At 34.2% G+C, this 24,773-nt stretch overlaps 1 protein-coding gene across 4 annotated transcripts; it reads left to right on the top strand.

Annotated features, from left to right (window-relative positions):
- The first annotated feature begins 2,664 nt into the window (after positions 1–2,664).
- Positions 2,665–8,694, top strand: LOC112283766 (uncharacterized). 4 transcript variants are annotated; one of them, XM_090251061.1, is made up of 8 exons: positions 2,665–2,894; positions 4,567–5,104; positions 5,444–5,919; positions 6,216–6,290; positions 6,418–6,861; positions 7,160–7,250; positions 7,414–7,540; positions 7,762–8,694. In XM_090251061.1, exons 3-8 carry the CDS (start codon positions 5,477–5,479, stop codon positions 8,184–8,186), a joined length of 1,605 nt encoding a protein of 534 aa, XP_090107187.1. In that variant the 5' UTR covers positions 2,665–2,894; positions 4,567–5,104; positions 5,444–5,476; the 3' UTR covers positions 8,187–8,694. The 4 variants fall into 4 exon arrangements, with proteins under 4 accessions (XP_090107187.1, XP_024378643.1, XP_090107189.1 ...); XM_024522875.3 differs by having other exon boundaries at positions 2,789–3,509; XM_090251063.1 differs by having other exon boundaries at positions 2,793–3,250.
- The last annotated feature ends 16,079 nt before the right edge of the window (positions 8,695–24,773 follow it).

The following is a 24,773-nucleotide window of genomic DNA, read 5'->3' as shown; positions in this document are numbered from 1 at the left end:
TTATTGCAAAATCCTTGTGTCTTTACTCATTTCCTACAGCTTGATAATTCTATCATTGTACTAAAATGTGGCACATTTCAAATTACTTCATCCAACAATTAGAGATCCCTAAAAGTTTATTTTTCTAAAAGGTAGTGATTGATGTGTCATCTTCGTAAAAGATTGAAGATGATGATAATAATAACAATAGTAACAATAAAGAAATCATCAACATCTACACAACATCCACAACAACTCATGTTTGATCTTTTCCACCTTTTATTTTTCTCTCACTTTCTTTTTTCAGATACAATCTTGTGAAAACTGAAACCACTCCATATCATTTTGAGTGCTCCCAAAAAGCATGTTGGATCTTCCCTGTCTCTAATCATTGAAGGATACCAACAAAGAAACAAATCAACCATCCATTCATCCATCATTCCATAAACCCTAAAATTATTGGAGGGCAATGGACCACTATCATCATGCACTCAAAGCTTCGGTATCAGCCAACCAAGCAAAGCAAAGCAACAACTGTGAGCAGCAGAGGAAGTAGGACTAGGAGGTGGAGGAAGAGAGAATGGAAGCAGTAGAACAAAAAGAAAAAAAAGAAAAAAAGGGAGAATTAGGGTTTCCAATTTTAACTCAAATACTGCCAGATTGTCCTTAAGGCACTGTGTGACGGGACCATGAGTTGTCACTCAGTGCCACTTGTCCTTACTGTATATGACGTGTGGCTGGCTGTCAGCAACAAATGGCCACCCCCCACATCCACCTCAAATTCTCACCTCCCCCAAATGCAAATCCTAATTTCCAGTCTCCCTTGGGTTCTTGTAATATAGCTCCAAAGCCTCTACTATCCACATAATTTGGCTATATGGGTAAGTCTGCCATCTGGAGTCATTAGTTGCTCGGATCACTGGCTTTCTGAAAGCTTTCAGTTTGCTGATGAACTTAACAGGGAAAAAGTTGTTTTATTGAATGGAAATGTTTTACAACATGCAAAAAAATGTGTGCTATTTTATTATTATTATTATCATCATTATTATTATTATTGTGTGTATTGTGGCAATTCTTCAATTTCTATCATGTGTGTCACTGTGAGTTTGATAGTTTTATGCATTATATATGATTGGATATTTCTAATAGGAAGACATGAATTTAGAGAAGAGGCATTACATTTTGCATACTGTTTCTCAAACTATCACAGATTAATGTAGAAATGAGATAGAATAAACATCACATGCATGAGAGTTTACTTCACATCTCAAACTAAGTAAAAACTGAAGAAATCAAAGGGTTTGAAAAAAGGATGTACGTATAAATACATTTATGTACACGCACAGAAATTAAACGAGGATGTCATTAAAATTGATACAAAATTCCACCTGATTTGAACAGAAATAGGTTACTTTCCTTCTCAGTCATAGTTGAGAGAAGACGAACAAGTTCATTTCATGGATTTTCCCCAGCAACTTGAGGTCGCCAAATAAAATTTAAATTGAAAAAATTTAAAACAGAAAGAATGTTACGAAGCACATCAACATCTGAAAACGGGGTCCCAAGACTGTTGCATGAATCATCTGCATCTCAGTCTAGCTTTTTCGTGCTGGGAGACCCAAAATTTCGGGCACCGTGATACAAAAATAAACATCGAAGGATGCTGAAAAGGAGGAGGACGAATTTGCCCGGAGGTTTCTTTCCAACTGCCGCGGACCCAAAAAGGCAAGTCAAGTAGTTTAATTTTTTAGTCTATATTTTTGAGCTTGTTTGTATTTTTTTTCCCGGGTTCCCAGAGTTTTAGGGCTCCAGCCCCGCTGTCCCAGCTGGACGTGATCAACTTGTACGAGGCATCGGCTTCTTCTCTATGAATAGGCTTGTGGACCAGCCAGCCCTCTATACTCTACTTTGATAAGCCCGTGGAGGAGTTACTGATAAGCCGACGACGGACTTCTGATAAGCTGTCTGGACGCAGACGATCAGTGCATCTCTTGTGGATAAGTTTTAATCAAGATAAATATATTACATATTTATTATTTAAACACATCTCCGAACGTTTTGAGTTCAATGAATTAGTCCCGCCAGCCATTAAAGATCTAACTAGGGATTGGATAAATTATTGGGTTATTATTATTATTATTATTATTATTTTTCAAGGGGGTCCTAGAAGAATTGTCTTACACGGTGGATCTCACTTGCAGAGTTGGAGTCATACGTAATCCTGGGAACATTCTAATGCATACAGTGGATGAGGGCTCCCTCAAACAAGCCCAAGTCTACAAATAAAACGAATAGAAATATCAACCTCAGACAATATATCATCCAAAACATGACATCATTCCGCAAAGTCATCCATCCATCTATTCATGCATAGGGTGGATGGGAGGATGGGACAGAGCGCGCGGGGTTTGGGGTGTGGGGAATGGCAATCGAATTGAATAGGGAGATGCTCTCTCGGGCCCCCTTCCAAGTTATATCCAGCCTGGGCTGCCCGGGAAACACTCTCTCAGTTAGGCTGCGGGATCGGTAGTAGGTTGGGAAGAAGGAAGGCATCTGGTGGGATCGAGGCTACTACATTGGATGATGCTTCGTTCGCTGTACTTTCGAATGCGGCTACGGTTCGAATCCCCGCGAATGAAGCATCTATTGGAGGCAAGGAAAAGAAGGTGAGAGAAGAGGGAAAGGAGTGCAGAGCCAGAGTAGACACAGACAGACAGCCAGACAGACAGTACTGCTGTAGCCAGCCAGCCATTGAAGCCCAGTTGCCATTTACTGGCTCGCTCGCTCGCTCGCTTTCGCTCTAGCAGTTGACACCTCTTTCGCTTAGTCTTCTCCCCCGTCTCTCCCTCCTCCTCCTGCCTTCTCTGTTTCGGGAGATGGCGGCACTCTCTTCGTCATCACCACGTCAGTAGTAGGTATGCGACAGGCACTTGACGAGAGGGAATCATCATGCCTCCTCTGCAAGTCGAGTTCCTCTCGCTCCCTCATTGCTCTGCTGCCTGCCTGCCTGCCTGCCTGCTCTCTCTCTTTTTTTTTTTTTTTTTTTTTTTTTCCGTTATCCCACTCGCCGAACCCGTGGAGCGGACTGTGTGTTTCATTGTGGTTCGTTGTGTCCATGTTTGTGGCGCGGTGCTGTGGTCCATTTGAGGGGCGGTTAATGGAAGCGCCTTGTAATTATAGCGTGGGCAATTGATTTTTCCTTTTTGGTTACTATTGTTCTTTGTGGCTGTGATTTCGGTTTCGGTTGGAGGCGAAGGGCAGGCTGTTGATGGTGAGGAAGCTGAAGCTTCATTTTAGGTCTGGGAATAAATCCGAGGTGTGATGTTTGGAGTTGTTGGTTGATGAGGTTATGGTTTGGGAGAGTGTCGCGAAACAGACGATCAGAGGCACATGAGATTGGCGAGAGAGAAACGGGAGGCTGTGAGCAGTTGATGCTCGTTCGGAGTGGATTTGAGAGCATGGTTTTTCAGGCATGATGGAAGGGCGCTGGAAGGCGGCATTTTTTAAACGCGTGTTGTTGAAAGCAGAGTGTAAGACACCGAGTTTCAGAAAATAGATAAGTGAATATTTAACACATTTGTTGATTTATAAAATTTGAATGAGCAGGGCGGTCTTGAATGTGATGTGTGGAGCTGTCTGGGATCTTCCTACTTGAAGTACTCCGTGTCACTCTCTATTCGTTTTGGACAATGGTACCCCGTTATGTTTTCCGACCGGTCGTTGCGTTGTAAGAGGAATTATAAGTCTGTAGGTTGCTGTGCGTACGGGAGTTATCTGGCGATTTGTCTGTTGGTATTCTGCGAACATTGAAGAGGTTTTGGAAATCTGCGGTTGGGGACAACGTGGTAGGAGACGTAGCGACCAGGCATGCAAGGTCTGTCATGGATGTGTAGGCATTAGTGGTTATTTTAAGTGAAATGCGTGAACCGCGCAGACATGCGTTACCGAGGCGTTGGTTTTGGGAGTGTCTCGACCTGTAGTGTCGTTGTTAGGTTTGATGCAGTGGTTGTGTTGCTGGATGTGGTAATGGTTATTGGTTGCATGAGTGCTCTGGGGTGAGAAGACGTACGGCCTTTTGTGTTGCATACTCAGATCGTGAAACGGGAGGCTGTGATCGTACCTGCTGATAGGAGTTGTGGAATGCTGGCGAGTACTTGTTTGTGCACATAATGTATTTGGATTCGGTATCCGTCTAGATATGTCTTACGAAGTGTTATAGCCGCAAAGTATTGTTACGATGTCTGTTAACTTAATTTACGACACGGTTGTATGACTAGTATTATTTATTACAATTGGGAGCTGGATACTGACCGGAATGTGTAGTTGTATGCCTTTTCAGGTCATTTGTGTTGTAGGATGGTTAAATTCGCCATGACAAGGGATACTTCACATTAATTTTTTTTGAAGTCCTTGTTAAGTAGGCTTGGAAGTGAACAGTTGGGGTGATCTGTGGAGCTGTAGAAAGAATTGGTGAATGGTGTAGCTTAGTGTGAAAATAAGCGGTTGTGAAATGGTTATTCTGAGTTATTTTCATGATGGCCGTGGGATCAATTATGTTTTCTGAGAAATTGCGTTTCATGTCCCTAGGCTGTGGAGTAGCTGTAACAAGCGAGGGCTAAGACTCTTCTTCAAGTCAGCAATCATGGGACACGTATGGTTGTCACCACTGGTTTTCGCTCACATGCGTTAAGGTTTACGGAGATTGTTCATCTCTTTAGTAGAGAAACTGCGTTGAACCTCGTCCGTAAATATTGACGCTACTGGCCAGTCCATCAACAACCGGCATGAGGAAGAACTCGAGGTCTGATCTTCAAGATTCTATGGGATAGTGGTGTGACATTTAATGGACGTTTAGTGGAAGGGCAACAATATGTATTAATGAGATACTGAGACGGGAAATCCGAACAAAGTCCTCTGGTTGTAGGTATCCGCACTGTAATTCTCTGTGGATTGATAAGAGGGTAGTGGATAGGGCGAGCAGCATCAACATTATAGTTGGCAATGATGGAGCTGGAAGAGAGCTAGCTGTGGTGTTCAAATCTGCAGCATCAATCTGGTTCTTCTGATATTGTCATCAAACGCTGTGATCTTCCCTGGTAGGAGGAAAGTTACATTCTCATTCAAGGTTGGTTTCCTTGGCATTTAGTCTCTTTTAGACCGAGTTGCTCTCCCTATTTCTGATATGCAATTTCTATGCACTTGCAATGGACCATATTCGTCGTGTATTCTCCTGTTTATTGTAATTTCTGCCCCCTGTTTTTGGTGTTAGGTTCTCACAGCCTCTGTTAGTGAATTAATTGGAAGGGCCACGCCTTGAAATGAGTGAACTGATAACCACATGTTAGTAACCCTAATTTGTACACACGTATCGTAGACTTAGTAACAAGATTGAAGGTATGAGGTGGAAAACTAGGTTCCGTTGAGTGATTCTTGACTCACCCAGCAATATCAAATGGGTTTGCAGGTCATTCTTCCTGGCCTATTGTTACTTGTGGCAATGGACGGCACGTCTTCCGGTAAAGGTGACGGACGTCAAGTGAATTGGTCGCATCCCATGAGCAGCTCCTCGCATCTTCCTCCTAAAAGCCCTGGGGGATATTCAATGTTTGGATCTGGGTCCAGTCTTTTTGAGTCGGATCTTCTGGCCACTCTTCCACTTCGGGGCGGTGGCCACCACAAGCGCACTCCTTCGGCTGGTTATCTTCCCAACGTTGCGCCTACGTGGTTGGAGGAAATATTGGAATCTCCAGACGGAGAGGTGGTGGTGCGGAAAGGCTCACATCGGCGGTCATCTAGTGATTCGGTGGCTTTCCTGGATACCCCGCAAGATTTTGCCAACTTTGTAGAGAATGTAACGGAGGAAGAATTTATTTTGCGGGAGCCCCCACCCCCAATTGCACGTCCAAATCATCGCAGGGGCTTGAGTGCAGATTACCAAAGGTGAAACATCCTTATATTGAGATCTTGCAACTTGCTGTAATATCACTATGACGTAGCGCTTATGGGAGTCGTAAGGTAGGTGGTGACCATGTATGGTCAAACGCAGATTTGTCCACTAGAATCGTGTTAAACGATTGATGTTGGTTCAATGTTTTGCTTATATCGAGGTTGTCTTGGAACCTGATCTGGTTAGTGGGAATCCAGCCCTCAATTTCTACAGGTTCTGCATGCAGTGTAACAGTGCGTTTTGTACGTCACTAACGGGCTGGTGCTCACGTTTGTGCTGACGAATGCAGTTCCCAGTATGATGTCCCTCCACCACAGCGACCCTCTCACAGGAGGGGTATGAGTGCAGACTACAACAACAATAGGTGAGCAGTTTGGTTTCGGACAGTCATTGTTTGTATGTGGACGTCAATTTTTTCGTGCGCTTAGTGGGTGTTGGTCCATGTTCATTGCCTCGCCTGGATTCATAGCAGTGATGCGAATCTGGTGCAGGTTAGACAAAGAACAGTTGATGAGTGTGCTTTCTGAGCTGGAACCATTCCAGACGCAGCTTCCAAGGCACAGGTCCGATAAGCCTATACCTCGAGTTGGTGGTCCACTCCCTGTAACTAGACCAGCCTCTTCTGGAGATAGCTGGAGTATAGAGAAATGGAAGAAACATGTGACGTTGTCTGTTCCCAGCTCGACTTCCGACAGCCCGAGCTATGAGAGAGGGAAGAACCTGAAGTCGAGTGTGACGACCTCTGAGAATCGGTCGACTGGGTCCGATAGCAATAGCCACAGCGATGAGTCGAATGATGAACTGCAATCTGGGAGCGTTAGAAGGGGGAAGATTGAGCAAGATGCACAGAGCAAGAAGGAAGTTGATGGGTCACGGCAAGCACACGGCGATGGTACGGAAGTAGACCCAAGTCTAGATCCGAAGAAAGCAAAAAGGTGAGGATTTGTAAGTGCCGGGCGAATATTTCTTGCTTGTGTGATTTTCTCTGGTTATAGAAAAGGATGCTCTTGTACATTTTTTAGGGCATGTGTTTTGGATTGTAACGTGCCCAAGTACAGTGATTTTTAGGTCAGTTTGGCATATGGGGGATAGAGTGGCGAATGACTGCCGTTGTTTGTTTAGGGTTCACAGTTGGTGAGGGCATATTGCTGGAATTGGCATATTGTTCCTGCAGTCTACCGCGTGCAGTTAGGACCGGACAGTGTGAGTAATGTGGATGAGTTGGTTGTGCAGAATTCTTGCCAATAGGCAGTCAGCTCAAAGATCCCGCGTACGGAAGCTGCAATACATATCAGAGTTGGAAAGAAGCGTGAATGCGTTGCAGGTATGGATTGATGTCATTTTCCTGTAGCATTTTTCTGTTGTTGAGATGCGTGTGGTTGAGAGAGAAGGCTACTTATCTGTTTCGAAAATTCTGGGAGAGTGTGTGGTTGGTTTCTGGTGAACGTATTGGAGATCGTGTGTCTTAACAGAAGTGATATTTGCAGGTGGAGGTTTCAACGATGACACCTCAGGTGGGGTTCTACGACCATCGGAGAGCATTTCTTACCGCAGAGAATGTTCTATTGAAGCAGAAGTTAGCAGCGTTGAGTCAAAGCCAGCGGTACAAGGAGGGTGAGTATTGAAGTTTAGCGTTTGGTTGGTCCGTATACTTTTTCTATGACATCGTTGGAATAATTTGATTAGTATTAGGGATGGATATCATTGGGCCTCTACGGGAATACGCGTATGATGGTTATTAAACACCTGCAAAGAGGAGGTACCATCGAATGTCAGCAGAAGATGCAAGCGTTGTCTCCTAGTGGTTGACATGGTGGCATTGTGATTGTGTGTAGCTCAAAACGAGTCTCTGAAAAAAGAGGTACAGAGACTTCTTCAGATTTTCAATCAGCAGAATCAGTCTCAGCAGCAGATTCAGGTGGTACAGCATCGGCCTCTATCTCCGAATGCCTACGACATTCCGCAGCAGTTTAGCAAGTTGGACTTGGGTCCAAGCATCCCGAAACCGAAGTCGCCGGATCTATATTCATCGGGAGGAGGTGGCAAGACCTCAACGGAACTGGCTTCATCCCTGTTTGCAGGAGGTGTGGCGTCTTCGCTGATACGAAGTGGTAGCAACGTGATCAGGCCTCCGTCGCAATCTGCGAAAGGTGTCGTGTCCTCAAGCTGCATGGTTTCTAGCAGTGGGAAGAGTTTAGAGGGGAGGATGATGGGAGGGTCCGGAACTCTTTCATCGGATTTCATGGTTCATAACTCTTGATCAGCCCGGATGGATGGAGGATGAGTAATACCACATTTTGATATGCGAACAGCATTCGACTTGTCTTAATAGGTCGTGGCTAAGTAACGAGCCTCAACGGATACCCCACGTCTCGTGGGTGCACAGGACGTGCACATGGCAGTCATTGGGTGATTCGAAAACCTGGACATGGAGGAATACGTCCCATTTGCAGACACATTAGATTCGGTACACATTAGATGTGCAAGGGTTGCCGCCAAGAGTTCCAATGTGCTGGATAGGGCATGCTGAGGTGCCAAGTCTCATGGCTATGGGCCGTGAGACTTATTTAGAAGCTGTTGAAGGAGTTGTTTTGTCGTTCTTTCAGCTTCCGCTTCCACCCCTGCCCTCATGGCTTGGTATGGCAGGGATCTGAGTCCTAGAAGACGTGTTGGAATATGCCCTGACATACCGAGTCTCGCTTACTTGGGGATGTGCAACCTAGACCTTTTGTGATTCATAAGTATCATTCATTTTCGTGCCTGCAGAAGTGGTGATGTACGTATTTGCCTTGCGGATTTGGGTTCCGGTTCGACAAATGGGATTTTTCTACTTTCCCTCAACCTTGTGCTTTATCATTTTCTGTTCGATTGTCGTAGTAAGCTTTGATTTAGAGAACTAAGTCGGCAGATATATATATATATATATATATATATATATATATAATTGTTTGAACCGCTTTTTTTTCACTCGGACTGAATGCGATTGACCACACTGAACATAAAGCACCATTAGTGTACTTGGTAGACAGGTCTTATTTCACTGGAGGTGAGGTTTCGTTGTCTCAGAGCGCATCTGCAATATATGCTTCCCCGTATCTTGAGCGCTTGGAGGTTGTGGCGTGGTGTAGAATGGCGTGTTGGTAGCCTCAGCTCATTAAATGTAATGAATTGGAGTGTTTTAGAGAAGAGACAGCACTATGAATTTAGTTGATGTAGAAATACTGATCTACTGATATTGCCATGATCCTCCTCTATTGTATATATTACATGTATACTGACAATTTTCATTATGGACCTGCCAAACTGGGAAGCATTCTGCAGAGTAACGATAGTTTTTGAAACATTTCACTGAGCAAACCTCTGTTGATGTTTGCTGCTACTAGCTTACATCTTGCTTGGGTGGAGCCTGCCCCTGTGCAGTTTCGGGCTCGCCCTTGGCAGTTATAGACTCCCCATTATTTTTGCCCCTAGTAATTTCAAGAACTAGTGGAGGATATAATAGGGGACAGTAAAGGAAGAAGATAGGTAGGAGAAAGTTAGGAGAATGTAGTAGTTAATGGGAGTGCACCAATGTGTAATCCATCAGAGAATATATCTTGCAATGGGAACAGGAGGAAGATGTGCTAAATTGTAAAAGAATTTGATGTGTTTGTATGGTGGTGCACATGGGACCACCTCCTACTTTTAAAAAAATGGGTTTTCAACAGAATTTGTTGTTTTGTTCTTTGCTCATATTGCACACCTCATGTTGTAGCTATGTTGCAATCTGGTTATAATGTTGTGGTGATGGTGGCAAATAATAGAAGAAAAATATTAAATTTGCACAGAATTGGGCTTTATGAATTTGTGCATTATAAGTCGAGAATTAAAACAATGTGCAACTTTTGTGGTTAGTTGACTTTGATACAACTATCATTTGTGTTTCCTAATGTATTATGGTGGATGCACTGTACTTGACAAAACTTTATTATGTGAAGGAGTGTCATGCCAATCAACATACATAGCTGTTGGTGGTTGTATTCTTCAATTTTTGTTCACAAGTGCTATTCCAAAGTTGCAACCAAGTTGCTAGTTTTGGTGCATTTATTTACACCTAGGCTACAATGATCAAGTTGGAAATGACAATGTAAAAATTTGTATTGGGGTACTTTGAGAAGATGTAAGAGCAAACATGAAAAGCAGCTGAGAACTGTATCATATTTTTGGCTGTGCTTTCAATCTAATGCAATGCTCAAGGAATTGAACTATGCTGGGTTTTGTGTCTATGGTTGCAAGTTGATTGCATTCATTGATTTGAGAATCACAATGCAAGAATTTTATTTTATTTTATTTAAAAGATTATTTTTTTTTCATATTTTTTTTATAATAATATTTTAATAATGTATGAAAATATTATAATTAATTTTTATTTATAAATATGTCTCATATGCAAGAATAAACATTTGTGTTGTGGTATTGCAAAATCAATTTGTTAATACATTTGATATAAAGTCATTTTATATAAATAATTTTAATGTTCTTTTAAGACAACATCAATATTGTGGAATCCTCTTTAGATGTAAGTTATGATTCAATGTACAACAAAAACTTACAAACTATATATACCTATTTAAATTATATGCAAGGGATGTTGTATAAAGAACGAGTTTACTAAAACTTTTATTTTTTATGTTCTGAATACTGATTTTAGAAATGTTTGTATATGTAAATGTGAATCTTTTGATATAATTATGGAGGATATAAAAAACCAATCTATTTTTACAATCAATTATAGAAATATTGAGTAAATCTAAGTTGAATTCTAATTGGCTATAATATTCTTAAGATTTAAGTGCCATAGTAATAAAGCTTCACATAGTCTATTGTAATATTTTTTGATATTGAAGGAAGACTAACAATATTGTTTATAGATTGGATTATGATATTTATTTCATAATTAAAAACTAGTAAAATAGCCAACACTAACAAAGCAATTTGCTATTACAAGAGATATTAAAAGCAAAAAAAATATTGTGAATGCATGGTAGTTTATCAAGATTAATATATATTAGTAAGGTGTTTATAAATACTAAAATATGAACTATTTTTTTAAGATATTTCATTTATAAAAAATATTTTTTTCTAAAAAGGATTTTTTATATTTTCACTAATTATAATGGATAATACATTTCTAATCTTTAAGAGTAAAAAACTCTAAAATTAATATTGCTCATATGTCAATAAAAGATAAGTTTGAATATTATATTTATATGCTAATAGAATATTTTTAAACTTAATAAGTTTCATATACTTAATTTTAAAATAAGAAGAATTAAATACATATTATATATTATTGTACTTTAGAAAGTATATTATTTTGTAGTTCGTATAGTAAATCATAGAATAATATAAAGAATATATCTAATATTATATTTAATAAACAAACAAAGATAATATACAAAAAAGATTATTTTAAAAAGAAGTTTTTTGTAATAAAATAAAATAAAAATTTGATATTAGAATATTGTAATAGTATATACATATTTAAAAATAGACAAATTATATATTTATAGTAATTTTATTGTGATAAAATATTATAAAAAATAAGTACTAAATATATATATATATATATATATATATTTTTATATACTATATTAGACATATAGAATTTTAAACTTTATACTATATAAGTATATTTTTGCTAATATATGTTGTATAAATATATATATATATATATATATATATATATATATCTAATATATTTTATTATATAACTATTTTATATATAAATAAAATAATATATATACATATGAATTATTTTTTAAAATAATAACAATATTATGTTAAAATTATAAGGAAAAAATTCACCCCTCAACGAAAATTTTGAGATACCTTCAATAAAGAGTTGTTTATTATTGGTGGTCTAAAATAGAAGAAAAAAATGACAAGGAACAAAGTAGATCAAGACAAAACAAGTGAAAGGATTTTAATCAAGCAATTATATACTACAAAATTAGTCAAAGTTTCTTCACTAGATTTTCATCTAAGATTTTTTTTTTTTTTTTTTTTTTTTTTTTTTTTTTTTAAATAGATAATTTTTAATCTTTCTAATAAAGTAGGAAAAATTAAAATTCAAGTTAATATGAATAAATCATGATTAATTAAATATAAAAATATAAAAATATATAAATATAAAAATTAAGTAAATTTTTTTTACTTGAGAGATAACTTGCTTAAGAGATTAAAGATTTGAAGCTCACCAAGGCTAACAAATAGTGTATAAAAGTGTATTCAAGAAGCCATATGAAATATATGCATCTCATTTTCTACAAATACTACACTATATGTTGGTCCTCTTATTTTCTACTAATAAAATTATATATTTTACACTTTTTACTTCATGATGGTTTCTAAGAACATCAAAATAGCCTAAAAACCTTGATGGACCTTCAAATCTTGCTCAATTTCTGCATAATCGCCTCCCAAAGTGGTCAAATCATTTTAGCCAAAGTCTTAGAAAATTACTCTAAACATTCTTTAAAAATTCTAAAAAAATTCAAAAAATCTCTATAATATTTTTATAATAATAACATCAAGTTATGGCTACTTTTTCATATTCTAGTAATTTTTTACAGTAGTAAAATAAATTCAAATAAATTAAAAATCCTATCTACTACATAAATAAGTGAAAAGACAAAGTTTTTCCAAATGCTTTTTTTATCCACGAATTAAAATTTATAATTTTTTCATAAGTAAAAAATATGATAGAAGGCCAATATAGACATTAATCCTAATAATTAAATTTAAATTCTTATAGTTAAGAAAACAAATACTATATTAGCTAAGATAGTTACCTCTAGGATATATGACTTTTCTTCTAATGAGACTCTTATAACTTATAAATCTTTTTTACTTCTAATAAATAATCAAATAATCAAATCGAATTTTTAATCTTAATATGTATATAATCCAATAACATAAAAACATCTTTTTAATAATTCCACCAATTAAGGCCAATTAATAAAATTTACAAAAGCTTAATTACAAATTATTATTTTCCTTCATACAAATTTATTTTGTATAAAAATAACAAGATATTATTTTGGAGTTTATAAACAAATCCAATTTCTTATACAATCAATTGATTTTATATTTTAATATAATAGAAGATATAATAAGATTTAAATATAAATTTATATAATTTGATACATTATGTAGTAAGAATTGTTATTTAAAAAATATTATATTTATTTTATGTATATATATATATTAACAAAAACTTATCCTATTGGATATATGATATGTCTTAATAAAATGTATTTATTTCATACTAATTAATTTTTATTTGAATTATAGTATAAATTTTTATTATTAAGAATATTAATAATGTTAATGTGTGTATATAGATATATATTTTAAAAAGTAATTTTATAATTACTTATTCAAAAATACATCTATAATTTAACTATTTATATAATATTTAAATACTAATACATAAATAATTGTTAAAGACAAGAACATGATAAAAACAAATAAACAAGTGAGACTTCTCTCAAAGAAAGATGAAAAAATAAAAATAACTTGATATGTATATTAAGAAAGAAATTAGAATGGCTATTGCCAAAAGTCAAGAAAATTAGAGACCTTTGAAACTAGACTGGAAGCAAGAAAGGAGTTGACAAGAGTGAAGAAGGCTTCACTCTTGTCTCTATATATACTATCTAATTAGGGGCTACGTGGCGATGTTCTATAAGACCTCTAATATGTATTGACTTTGTAGGACACATGCCTTGACTTATAAGGCAAGTTTTTCTATGTGTGGGCCACATAGTTAGCTTGGTCTTCAAGTTAACAACATGTGTGGTACATGACCAACTTGTTGACCACGTTTCTAATCCAAAAAGTCAATTAAAGACACGTATAAAGTCAAAGTAGAGTCTATGAGGCTTCTAAGAAGCTTTTATAATAAATATTACAGAATTAATTTACTTTTATCTACTTTTCCTTACTTCTACCTATTTATACATGTAATTACTAGCTTACATGCATATGTCCGTGATATAACCCCTCTTTCTAGGGACGAGTTCCAAGAGGAGCGGTCATCATATGTTGAAGAAATCTATGATGTGACGAATTATATTTGCCACATACTCTGATCTTTGTTCTCTTCAAAGATGATTGATAGGGCCTCTCAACCATCGGTAGTATCCTATACCAGGGCAGAAAGACCACCCAGTTATTTGATCGTTGTTGAGGCTTTCATAACTTCCTTCGAATAAAATATTTGGAACACCATCAAGAGTTGTTCCTATCTTCAGTAAAATCACCAAACATCGGGAGTCCCCTCTAAAGTCGTGATATCAAACGCATTGTATCTCGCCATCTATTTAAAGAAGAACATGTCATTCTTGAAGATCTTCATCTCAATTACGTCGTCTTGAAGGTTGTGACAATCGTAATGTCTCATCCGGTAAGTCAACAAATAAAGGCTCTTAAGTTGAATCCGCTGGTTGTTGGTTCTCCATCTCTTCAGTGTCACAACTACAAAGAAGCTACAAAGAAGGATTGAAAATAGAATGTTATCTTGCTTAGATCTTGTTTCTTTTATAAGGAAGGTTTTCATCTTGATTTTGATGAATGTCATCAATGAAAAGATTCTACTATCTTTGATGTATTTGTAAGATTCTTTATTGGCTCCCATGTACGTTCACTAGTATCATATCCGCACCAATGGACAAGATATTCCAATTTATGTTGGTGCTGCCTTGAATCTAAGACTTCTTCTACTTCAAATTCTTTATTATTATCCATTTCTATGAAAGGAGGTGGAACTTGTCTTCTTTTTGGTATGTCTACTATCTTGTATGATTCAAGAAGAGACACGTGGAATATTGAATGGATTTTTATTGACTCTGGTAGGTATAAACAATATGCAACTGGATTGATTTGTGCAGAAATAAAAAATGGTCCAAGCCTTCAATAGTCCAACTTGTCACCAGGATAAGTGGTCTTGATATTGTGACGAAGTAACAATACCTTATCACCCATGTGAAATGGTGGTTGTTCCTTTCGATAGACATCCACATTGACCTTTTGTTGTTCGTGAGCTTCTTTTAACTATGCCTTCATCGTTGCATGTAGCTCTGACAAATGAATTGCCAAATCTTTTGCAGCAGGATTATCAACTTTTGAAAAGTCAAGAGTATCAAGTCGTGGATGATAATTATAATTTATAAAGAAAGATATTTATTTTATAGAAGAATGCACCATGTTATTGTAAACAAACTATGCCAATGGCAAAAGAGTTGTCCAATCATCTTGTTGGTAATTAATCGTACATCTTAAATATTGCTCCAAAACTTGATTAATATGCTCTGTTTGGCCATCGATTTGAGGATGGAATGCTAAAGATAGTTTTATATCCACTTTCAAAATCTTGAAAAGATTCCACTAAAATCTTGATATAAATTGAGTTCTCCTATTTGATATAATATCCTTGGATAATCTATGATAGCAATAGATATTGTCAAGAAAGAGCTTAGCTATTTCTTCACCTGTGATGGATTTTGTACATGGTACAAAATGTGCCATCTTGGTAAAATGATCTACTATCACGAATATAGAATCATAAGAACCTGAGATTTGAAGATCTGTGATGAAATCCATAGAAATAGAAGACCATGGTTATTCTGGAATAGATAGTGGCTGAAAAAGTCTATAAGGTCGATGACAAGGAGTTTTTGATCTCGAGCAAACATCATAAGATTGTACAAAATCTTTGACTGCTTTCCATATTTGTAGCCACCAAAAGTCCTTGGATATTAGTTCCATGGTTTTATTGTATCCAAAATATCCTGCTGTTGAAAAGTTATGACAAGCTTGAAGAACATGTAATCGAGCTTCACCTTTTCGAACATATAGACATTCCTCAAAATATAGTTGATTCTTCTTGAATTCAAACCTGGAAGTATCATGAGACTTGAAGAATTTTTCTTAATATCATGGATAAGAGGATCAGAAGACATACTTGACTGAACTTGCTTAATGAAAGTTGTATCAATAGTTAGTGTTGATTTCATTGCTCGAAGATGAAGATGCTTTGGCTTCAAGAGAATTGGCTATTGTTGATCAAAAGTAGCATCTCCTTCCTTTGGTGGAAGGTAAGATCATCTAGAAAGTACATCTGATAAACCTTGTTATTTTTCTAGTTGATAAATAATCTTGAATTCAAATCTTGACAAAGATATACTCAAACTGGCTTGGTGACGATTCAAAACATGTGCTGACATAAAATATTTAAAATTCTTAACATCCATATATACTGTGACTGGGCTAGAAGTACCTTCTAGATAATGGCACCATTCTTGAAATGAATCTATAATTATAAAAAGTTCTTTGTCATGGATCTCGTAGTTGATCTCGACTGCTAAACATTTTCTGGAATGAAAAGCTATTGGATGAAGTTTATCATCCATTCCCATTTGTAAGAAAATGGTACCCAACGCAAAGTCTGATGCATTTGTACCATAAAAAATGGCTTAGAAAAATCGACGCAATACAAAATTGGTGTAGAAATACAAGTTGTCTTCAAAGCTTCAAATGCTACTTTTGCTTCTTGATTCCATTGAAGTTTGTCTTTACAAGTGAAACGAGTATGTGGAGCTGCAACTTGAGAGAAGTCTTTGATGAAGATCTAATAGTAGTTGGTAAATTCCAAAAAATATTGGACATCTCTTACCATTTTTGAAATCTTCTAATCCATAATAGTTTGAATTTTCTTAGGATCCATCATAAGTCTATCATTTGAAATGATGTATCATAAGAAGTTGACTTGAGTATTGTGAAATACACACTTTTCTATCTTGGCATAGAGTCTCGTATCTCTTAGTTTTTGTAATACATGACAAACATGAAGTTCATGTTCTTCTATGTTCTTAGAATAGATTAAGATGTTGTTTAGATAACAGACACTAAAATCATCTAAAAACTCCCGAAAGACATCATTCATTAGATATTAGAATGCTGTTGGTGCATTTGTAAGTCCAAAAGGCATGACGTTGTATTCAAAATGTCCATACCTTGTTCGAAATACAATCTTCCATTCATCTCCTTCTTTGATGCATACCAGATTGTATGCTCTTTGTAGATCTATTTTTGTATAGATCTTAGCTTGATTCAACTAATCAAGGAGTCCAAATATCAAAGGTAGCAGGTACTTATTTTTGATAGTGATTTTGTTGAGTCCTCGATAATCGACATACATCTGCAATGATCCATCTTTTTTCTTCACAAATAAAATTGGAGCTCCTGTTGGAGATTTGGAATGGCATATGAAGTTTTTGGCCAAATTCTCTTCAATATACTCCTTGAGTTCAGCCAACTCATTTTGAAATAAATTATAGATTGGTCCAAATGGCGATTGTGTTCCTTCTTAAAGGTCAATTGAGCAATCATAGGAATGATGTTTCGGAAGAGTATCTGCATTCTTCTTCTCAAATACATCTTGAAAATCTTGATATTGGCTTAGAGTGCCACTTGAAGTCTTTCCACTAGTAGAAATAGGTGTGGCATAAATGACATAAGGTGATTTTTTGTTTGCAACATGCAAGAAAGCTCTTGCATCTATAAATATAGATTTAATTATACTAGACTTATGACTTTCTACTTCATTAACTATGCTCTTAGTTATACTTTCAGAAAATTCAAGACTAAGAGAAGTCCAAATTATTTTAGAATTTTTTTTTTTTAGCCATGATAAACCTAAAATGACTGGATTAGAAGGAGATCTAATAATATTAAATATTACAAAGCTACTATGACCATTAGTTGCTATTTCTATAGGAAGGATTTCATGAGTAACATCTCTTGAAGACAACAGACGACCATCTATAACTTCTATATGAATAAGTTTAGTTTTCTTCACTAAAAATATACTATGTCTTTTAGCAAGTTCTTCATCCAAGAAACATGCTGAGGCTCCTAAATCTAGCAAGGTAGAGGCTTTGTGATGTTTAGGTTCTAGAATAATATTTATCGTAAAACATGGAGAGGATTCTGAGAAGAGGATAGGACCTTCTAGAGGCATTGTATAAGGTTCTAGCTGCAAAGTTCCTATTGTAGCTGGAATTTTTTTTTTTCTGACATGCTATCTTCTGTGATTGTCGTACTCCTCATTTTACGGTTGTGTCATTTTTTTGGGCAATGTTGAGTAGTGTGCTTAGATTCTCTATAATATAAGCACAATCTTTTTTGACGACGATGACTCTTTTCTTGCTCAGTCAGAGGTTTGAAATATACTGCATCAATTTGTATATCCTCTACTTTTGAATGTATGTATTGAAGAGATGTTGGTATTTCCATTGAATTATAGTAACGTTCAAGTCGACTTGTATGGTTCTCAGATTGGAATTCAAAAAGATAATTGTCACATTTCACAGCAATGTCAATTGCTTGACTTAATGTTTCAGGATCAAGTAAGTTGGCCATTAATTTTTTTACCTCATATTATAATTTTTAGAGAAATTGGTTAATAAGTGCAACATTATCCTACTTGATGTCATTTGCAAGTTGTTAAAATTGTGAAGCATACAACATTACTGGTCGATTACTTTATCATAAAATATGGATCTTATTGGTTGCAACACGAATTATATCATGTTCTCCATATATAGATCAAAACTTTGCTAAAAAAGCCTCTAGATTATCCAATATTAGATCTTGTCATTCAAAAAAAGATGAAAATCATAATAATGCTGAATCTGAAAGAAGTGTACCAATGAATCTAATTTGCGATCTTGGAGTTGAATAGCTTTGGAGATGAAGTTCAATCACAAGTTAAGCTTGATTAATAAATCCTCTAAATTTTGATTTGGTGCCATCAAACTTCTCAGGTAGGGCAATTCTTGGTTCTTTAATATTGGAAGGGCATTCCACCATTGAAGAAGGGACATGATTTGGTGTAGATGTTGAAGCAGCTCCAATCATTTCTATATCTTCACTTCCTACCAATCTTGTTGCTCCTTGTAGTGGTAAATTGAGTTGATGCATCACAAGCATTAATTCTTCCAATTGCTCTTGCATTTGTATCATTGCACTCTTCATTTCAATAAGTTCTGCTATGATAGCACTTAGAAAAGAAAAAATGTCTAATATCACTCAAGACAAATAGAAGAGAGGACTTGAGAAAAAAGAAAATACTAAGGACAATATAAGTTTAGAAGAGGGTAATCCGTAACTTCTGATATGCTTATGTCTTATGAAGAGAAAGGGATAATGCACTCTTAATCTAGATTAGAAAAAGCTTTGATAATGTAAGTGTACTCTTGTCAATCTGTCAAGGACTAGAACATGATAAAAAAAAATAAACAAGTGAGACTTCTCTCAAAGAAAGATGATAAAATAGAAATAATTTGATATATATATTAAGAAAGAAACTGGAATGGCTATTGTTAAAAGCCAAAAAAACTAAAGACCCTTGAAACTAGACTAGAAGTAAGAAAGGAGTTGATAAGAGTGAAGAAGGCTTCACTCTTGGCTCTATATATACTATCTAATTAGGGGCAACATGGCGATGTTCTATAGGACCTCTAATATGTGTTGACTTTGTAAGACACATGTCTTGACTTACAAGGTAATTTTTTTTAGGTGTGGGCCACATAGTTAGTTTAGTCTTCAAGTTAACAACATGTGTAGCACATGGCCAACTTTTTGACCACATTTCTAATCCAAAAAATCAATTAAAGATACCTATAAAGTCAAAGCAGAGTCTATGAGGCTTCTAAAAAGCTTTCATAGCAAATATTATAGAATTAAATTACTTTTATTTACTTTTACTTATTTCTACCTATTTATATATGTAATTATTATCTTATATATATATATATATATATATATATATATATATATATCCGTGATAATAGTATTATTTTGATTTTTTAATTAAATTATAATATATTTATTTGAATTTCTTTATATTATACTATATATATATATTAGGTGTAATAGTACCTAAAAGTATTATCTATATATATATATATATATATATATATATAGATAAACTAGATCCTTCTTAACTGAAGACTTAAGTCTTCAGTTAAGCAATTAATTAAGCAATTAATTGAGCAATTAGTGGTAGCTAGGAGCCTAGTGCTTTCTTGAGGCAAATTCTCTCTATCTCGACATATTGGTGCACTAATACATTTGACTTATAAAGATAAACTTGAGTAGAATAAAAAAGCCAAAGCATCAATGGATACTTTAAAAAAATAATTTCCTTCTACTTCAATCTTATATTGTGTTGAATTTTTTAAAATATTTTTTATGGAAACAAACATATTAAACTTTGTATAGGGTGTAATATTCATACAAATAGTAGTAAATGATAAACTCCATCTAGTAGCTTTTCATTCCAAAATATTTTTAGCAACCGAGATTAATTATAAGATCTACAACAAAGAGTTTCTTACAATTGCAGATTCATTTCAAGAATGGTGTCATTATCTAAAAAACACCTTGAATCTAGTCATTATATATAAACATCAGAAGAATTTCAAGTACTTCATGTTGATACATATTTTGAATTGCCTTTAAGCTTATTGGAGCATGTTTTTATCAAGTTTTGATTTCAAGATCACTTATCAATCCAAAAAATAACAAATTTTTTCAAACCTCCTTTTTAGATACTCTTATTTTATACAAAAAAAGAAGATACATCTTTTGATAAATAAAGAATGATTATCTTAAAGATGGAATATTTTTACTTTTGAGTAATAATATTAACATTCTTTATTGATTCAATATTTATCAAGAAAATTCAATTAAGTATGTCTTTTGATCTTGTCTATGATATCAAGAATAATTCTTTTAAATCTTATAATACTTCTAAGTTCAAGTTCAAAAACAACCTACTCTATTTTGAGAGATAATTATATATTTCAAAAGAAAAAGCATGATTATATGTTCTTCAAACATATTTATAGACTTATTTATAAGAAAGACACCAATCTTTGTCAAATAGATCTTAAAAGTCAAACCAGGTTTAAATGATAAATTTGAAAAATTAAAAATTTGTATAATGGCAAGAAGCTTTGAGCAAGAAAAAGGCATTCACTACTTTGAACATTTGTTCTTATTATTTGTTGATTGAAAATCCAAAGCATTATAATTTTTGCTACAAAAAAATAATAAAAACTACTATATTTAGATATTTAAATATATTTTTTAAATAAAAAAATAATTTAAGATGTTTATATGAATGTATGTCTAATATTTGATAATAAAGGCAGCAAGAAAAAAGTTTGTAAAATATACCACATCTTTTATAGATTACAAGAAGCACATTGTGCATAGAATAATAGAATAAAAAGCTTCATAAAAGAATAAGCTTTTTAACAAAATAAAGGAGATCCAAACATATATTTAATTATATAAAATAAAACTATATATTATAATTTTTTATACATAGATGATATAATAGTTACCAAAGATAACTTAGATAATATTACGAATTTCAAATAAAAGTTAATAAGCATATTTTATCTAATAGACTTAAAAGATGATATGATTTATTTTTAAAAAAAATTATATTATGACAAGATTAGAATCTAATTTTACTAAAAATAATATATAAATAGATTTTTCAAAAGATTTAATCTCATAAATTATAAACTATCAAAAATAAAAATTCAAAGAAAAATTAGAACACTTGTAGTTGATCCTATAATATATCAAAACTTAATTTGAAGATTATAATATGCCAATATAAGTTATTAAGTGTCAAAGATATGAATCTCAAAAAAAGAGAATCCTCAATACACTCTTGTGTCACTAAAGAGAATTAGAAAGTCACTCCAAAGATAATATAATATTAACTAGAATGGCTATTGCCAAAGACAAGTAGACTTGAATAGTATTGACAAAAGTGATGAAGGCTTCATTCTTGCTTCCACATATACTCTTAACTAGGAGCTATGTGGCAATGTCTTATAGAACCTCCAAAACATGTTAACTTTGCTAGCCACATGTCTTAACTTGCAAGTCAAGTTATCTATGTATGTGCGACATAGTTAGCTTGTTTTACAAGCTACTGTACGAAAGAAACTTATTCCACAAGCTACCAACACGTGATTAACTTGTTGGCCAAGTTTCCAACCTACAAACATATTTAAAGTCAAACTGGATCTATGAAGCTTCTAGGAAGCTTTATTAAAAGTCTTTATGAAATAAATCTATATTTACCTATTTCTACCTAATCATATAAGTAATTATTGATATAAATGTATATGTTTGTGATATTACCTTCCCTTCTAAGAACAAGTTCCATGAAGAGCAGTCTTCATAGGTTGAAAAAGTCTAAGATGCGGTAAATTTTATTTGCCTCAAACTTCAATCTTTGCTTTCTTTGAAGATAGTTGATAGGCCCTCTTAGCCATTGATAGTGTTCCATACCAGGGCAAAAAGACTATCCTATTATTTGGTTGTTGTTGAGACCTTTGTAACTTCTTTTAATTAAAACATTTGAAATACTATCAAGAGTTGTTCCTATTTCTAATAAAATCACCAAACCGTGGAAGTTTCTTCCAAAGTCATGATATCAAACACATTATATCTTGCCATCTAATCAAAGAAGGACATGTCATTCTTGAGGATCTTCATTTTGATTTTGTCATCTTCAAGGTTGCGACAATTACAATGTCTTATCTGGTAAGTTTACAAATCAAACTCTTGAATTGAATCTACTGGTTATTGATTCTCCATCTCTTTAGCGTGACAAATATACATAAGTTATAAGAAAGATAGAACGTAGAATATTATCTTCTTTTGATCTCATTTCTTTTATAACAAAAATTTGCTATTCTTCATCTTGGTTTTGATGGATTTTATTGATGAAAAGCTTCAACTTTTTTTGCTGTATTTATAAGATTCTTTAATGGCTCCCATGTGCATTCACTAATAACATATCCGTGCCAATGAACAAGATATTCTAACCTATTTTGGTGTCACCTTCAGTCTAAGACTTCTTCGACTTTGAATTCTTGATTATTATCTACTTCTATAGAAAGAAGTAGTATTTATCTTTTCAAAATATTCACTATCTTATACGGCTTAAGAAAAGATACATGAAATACAGGGTGGATCTTCATAGACTCCAATAGATGTAATTGATAAGTAACATGATTGATTTGTTGATATATTAAAAAAAGTCCCAGCCTACTATAGTCCAACTTATCACAAGGACAAGTAGTCTTGATATTGCAATGAAGTAACCATACCTTGTCACCTATGTTGAGTTATGGTTGCTCCTTGCGATAGGCATCTGCATTGGTCTTTTGCAATCCTTGAGCTTCTTTTAATTGTATCTTCATTGTTGCATGTAGCTCTGACAAATAATTTGCTAAATCTCCTACCACAGAATTATCAACTTTTGAAAAGTCAAAAGTATCAAGTCATGGATGATAACCATAATTAACTAAGAAAGATGTTTATTAAGTGGAAGAATGTACTAAATTATTGTATTCAAACTCTGCCAATGGCAAAAAAATTATCCGATCATCTTGATGATAGTTGATGGTACACCTCAAATACAGTTATAAAACTTGATTTACCCATTTTTTTTGCCCATCATTTTGAAGATGAAAAGTCAAAGAAAGCTTTATATCTATCTTTAGAATCTTAAATAAGATTTTCTAAAATCTTGATATAAATTGAGTCCCCCTATCTGATATAATATCCTTTGATAATCCATGATAGTAATAGATATTGTTAATAAAAAGCTTAGCTATTTCTTTACCTAAAATACATTTTGTACATAATACAAAATATGTCATTTTGGTGAAGTGATCTATAATTAAAAATATAGAATTATATGAATTTGAAACTAAGAGATCGTTGATAAAATCCATAGAAACAAAAGACCATGGTTGTTCTAGAATAGGTAATAGTTAGAACAGTCCATAAAATCAATGGCGAGGAATTTTGGATCTTGAACAAGTATTGCATGATTGTATAAAATCTTTGATTGCCTTTTATATTTGAGGCCATCAAAAATCTCTTGATATTAGCTCTAAAGTCTTATTGTATCCAAAATGTCTAGCTAATGAAAAATCATGATAAGCTAGAAGGATAGTAATCATGCCTTGCCTTTTAGAATATATAGGCAATCTTTGAAATATAGTAGGTTGTTCTTGAATTCAAACTTTAAAGATTCATAGGACTTAGAAGAAGTATTCTTGATATCATGAATGGAAAGATGAGAAAACATACTTGATTGAATTTTCTTGACAAAGATTGAATCAACAATCAATGTTGATTTTATTACTCAAAGATGAAAATGCTCAAACTTCAAGAAGATCTTTCTTTGTTGATCAAAAGATACATCTCTTTCTTTTGGTGGAAGATAAGAACGTCTAAAAAAGATGTCCAATAGACCTTGTTATTTTTTTTTTTTATCGATAAGTAATCTTGAAATTGAATCTGGATAAAGACTTGTTCCAATGAGCTTGACAATGATTCAAAACATGTGCTAACATGAAGTACTTAAGGTTCTCATGATATGTATACATAGTAATTGGACTTAAGGCACCTTGTAGATAGTAACATCATTCTTGAAATAAATCCATGATTGCAATGAGCTCTTTGTCATGGATCTCATAATTAATCTCAACTGCTAAAAATTTCTTCAAATGGAAAGCTATTGGATGGAGTTTGTTATTTATTCCTATTTGTGACAACATGACATCTATCGTAAAGTCTGACGCATCTGCTTTTACAAAAAATATCTTTGAGAAATCGATGCAATGTAAGATTGGTATAAAAGACCATATATAACATAAGGATTCTAGATCAAAGAATGGAGTTAACTCGATATTAA

Source organism: Physcomitrium patens, chromosome 6 (genome assembly GCF_059467195.1).
Source record: "Physcomitrium patens ecotype Gransden chromosome 6, ASM5946719v1, whole genome shotgun sequence".
NCBI classification, from domain to species: Eukaryota; Viridiplantae; Streptophyta; class Bryopsida; order Funariales; family Funariaceae; genus Physcomitrium; species Physcomitrium patens.
This window is presented reverse-complemented; position numbering and strand designations above follow the sequence as displayed.

Coding starts and splice junctions, on each gene's coding strand:
- LOC112283766 (XM_090251061.1), top strand. CDS start 5,477: ATGGACGGCACGTCTTCCGGTAAAGGTGACGGACGTCAAGTGAATTGG. Junction 6,862..7,159: donor GATCCGAAGAAAGCAAAAAG/GTGAGGATTTGT, acceptor TTGGTTGTGCAG/AATTCTTGCCAATAGGCAGT. Junction 7,251..7,413: donor GAAGCGTGAATGCGTTGCAG/GTATGGATTGAT, acceptor TGATATTTGCAG/GTGGAGGTTTCAACGATGAC.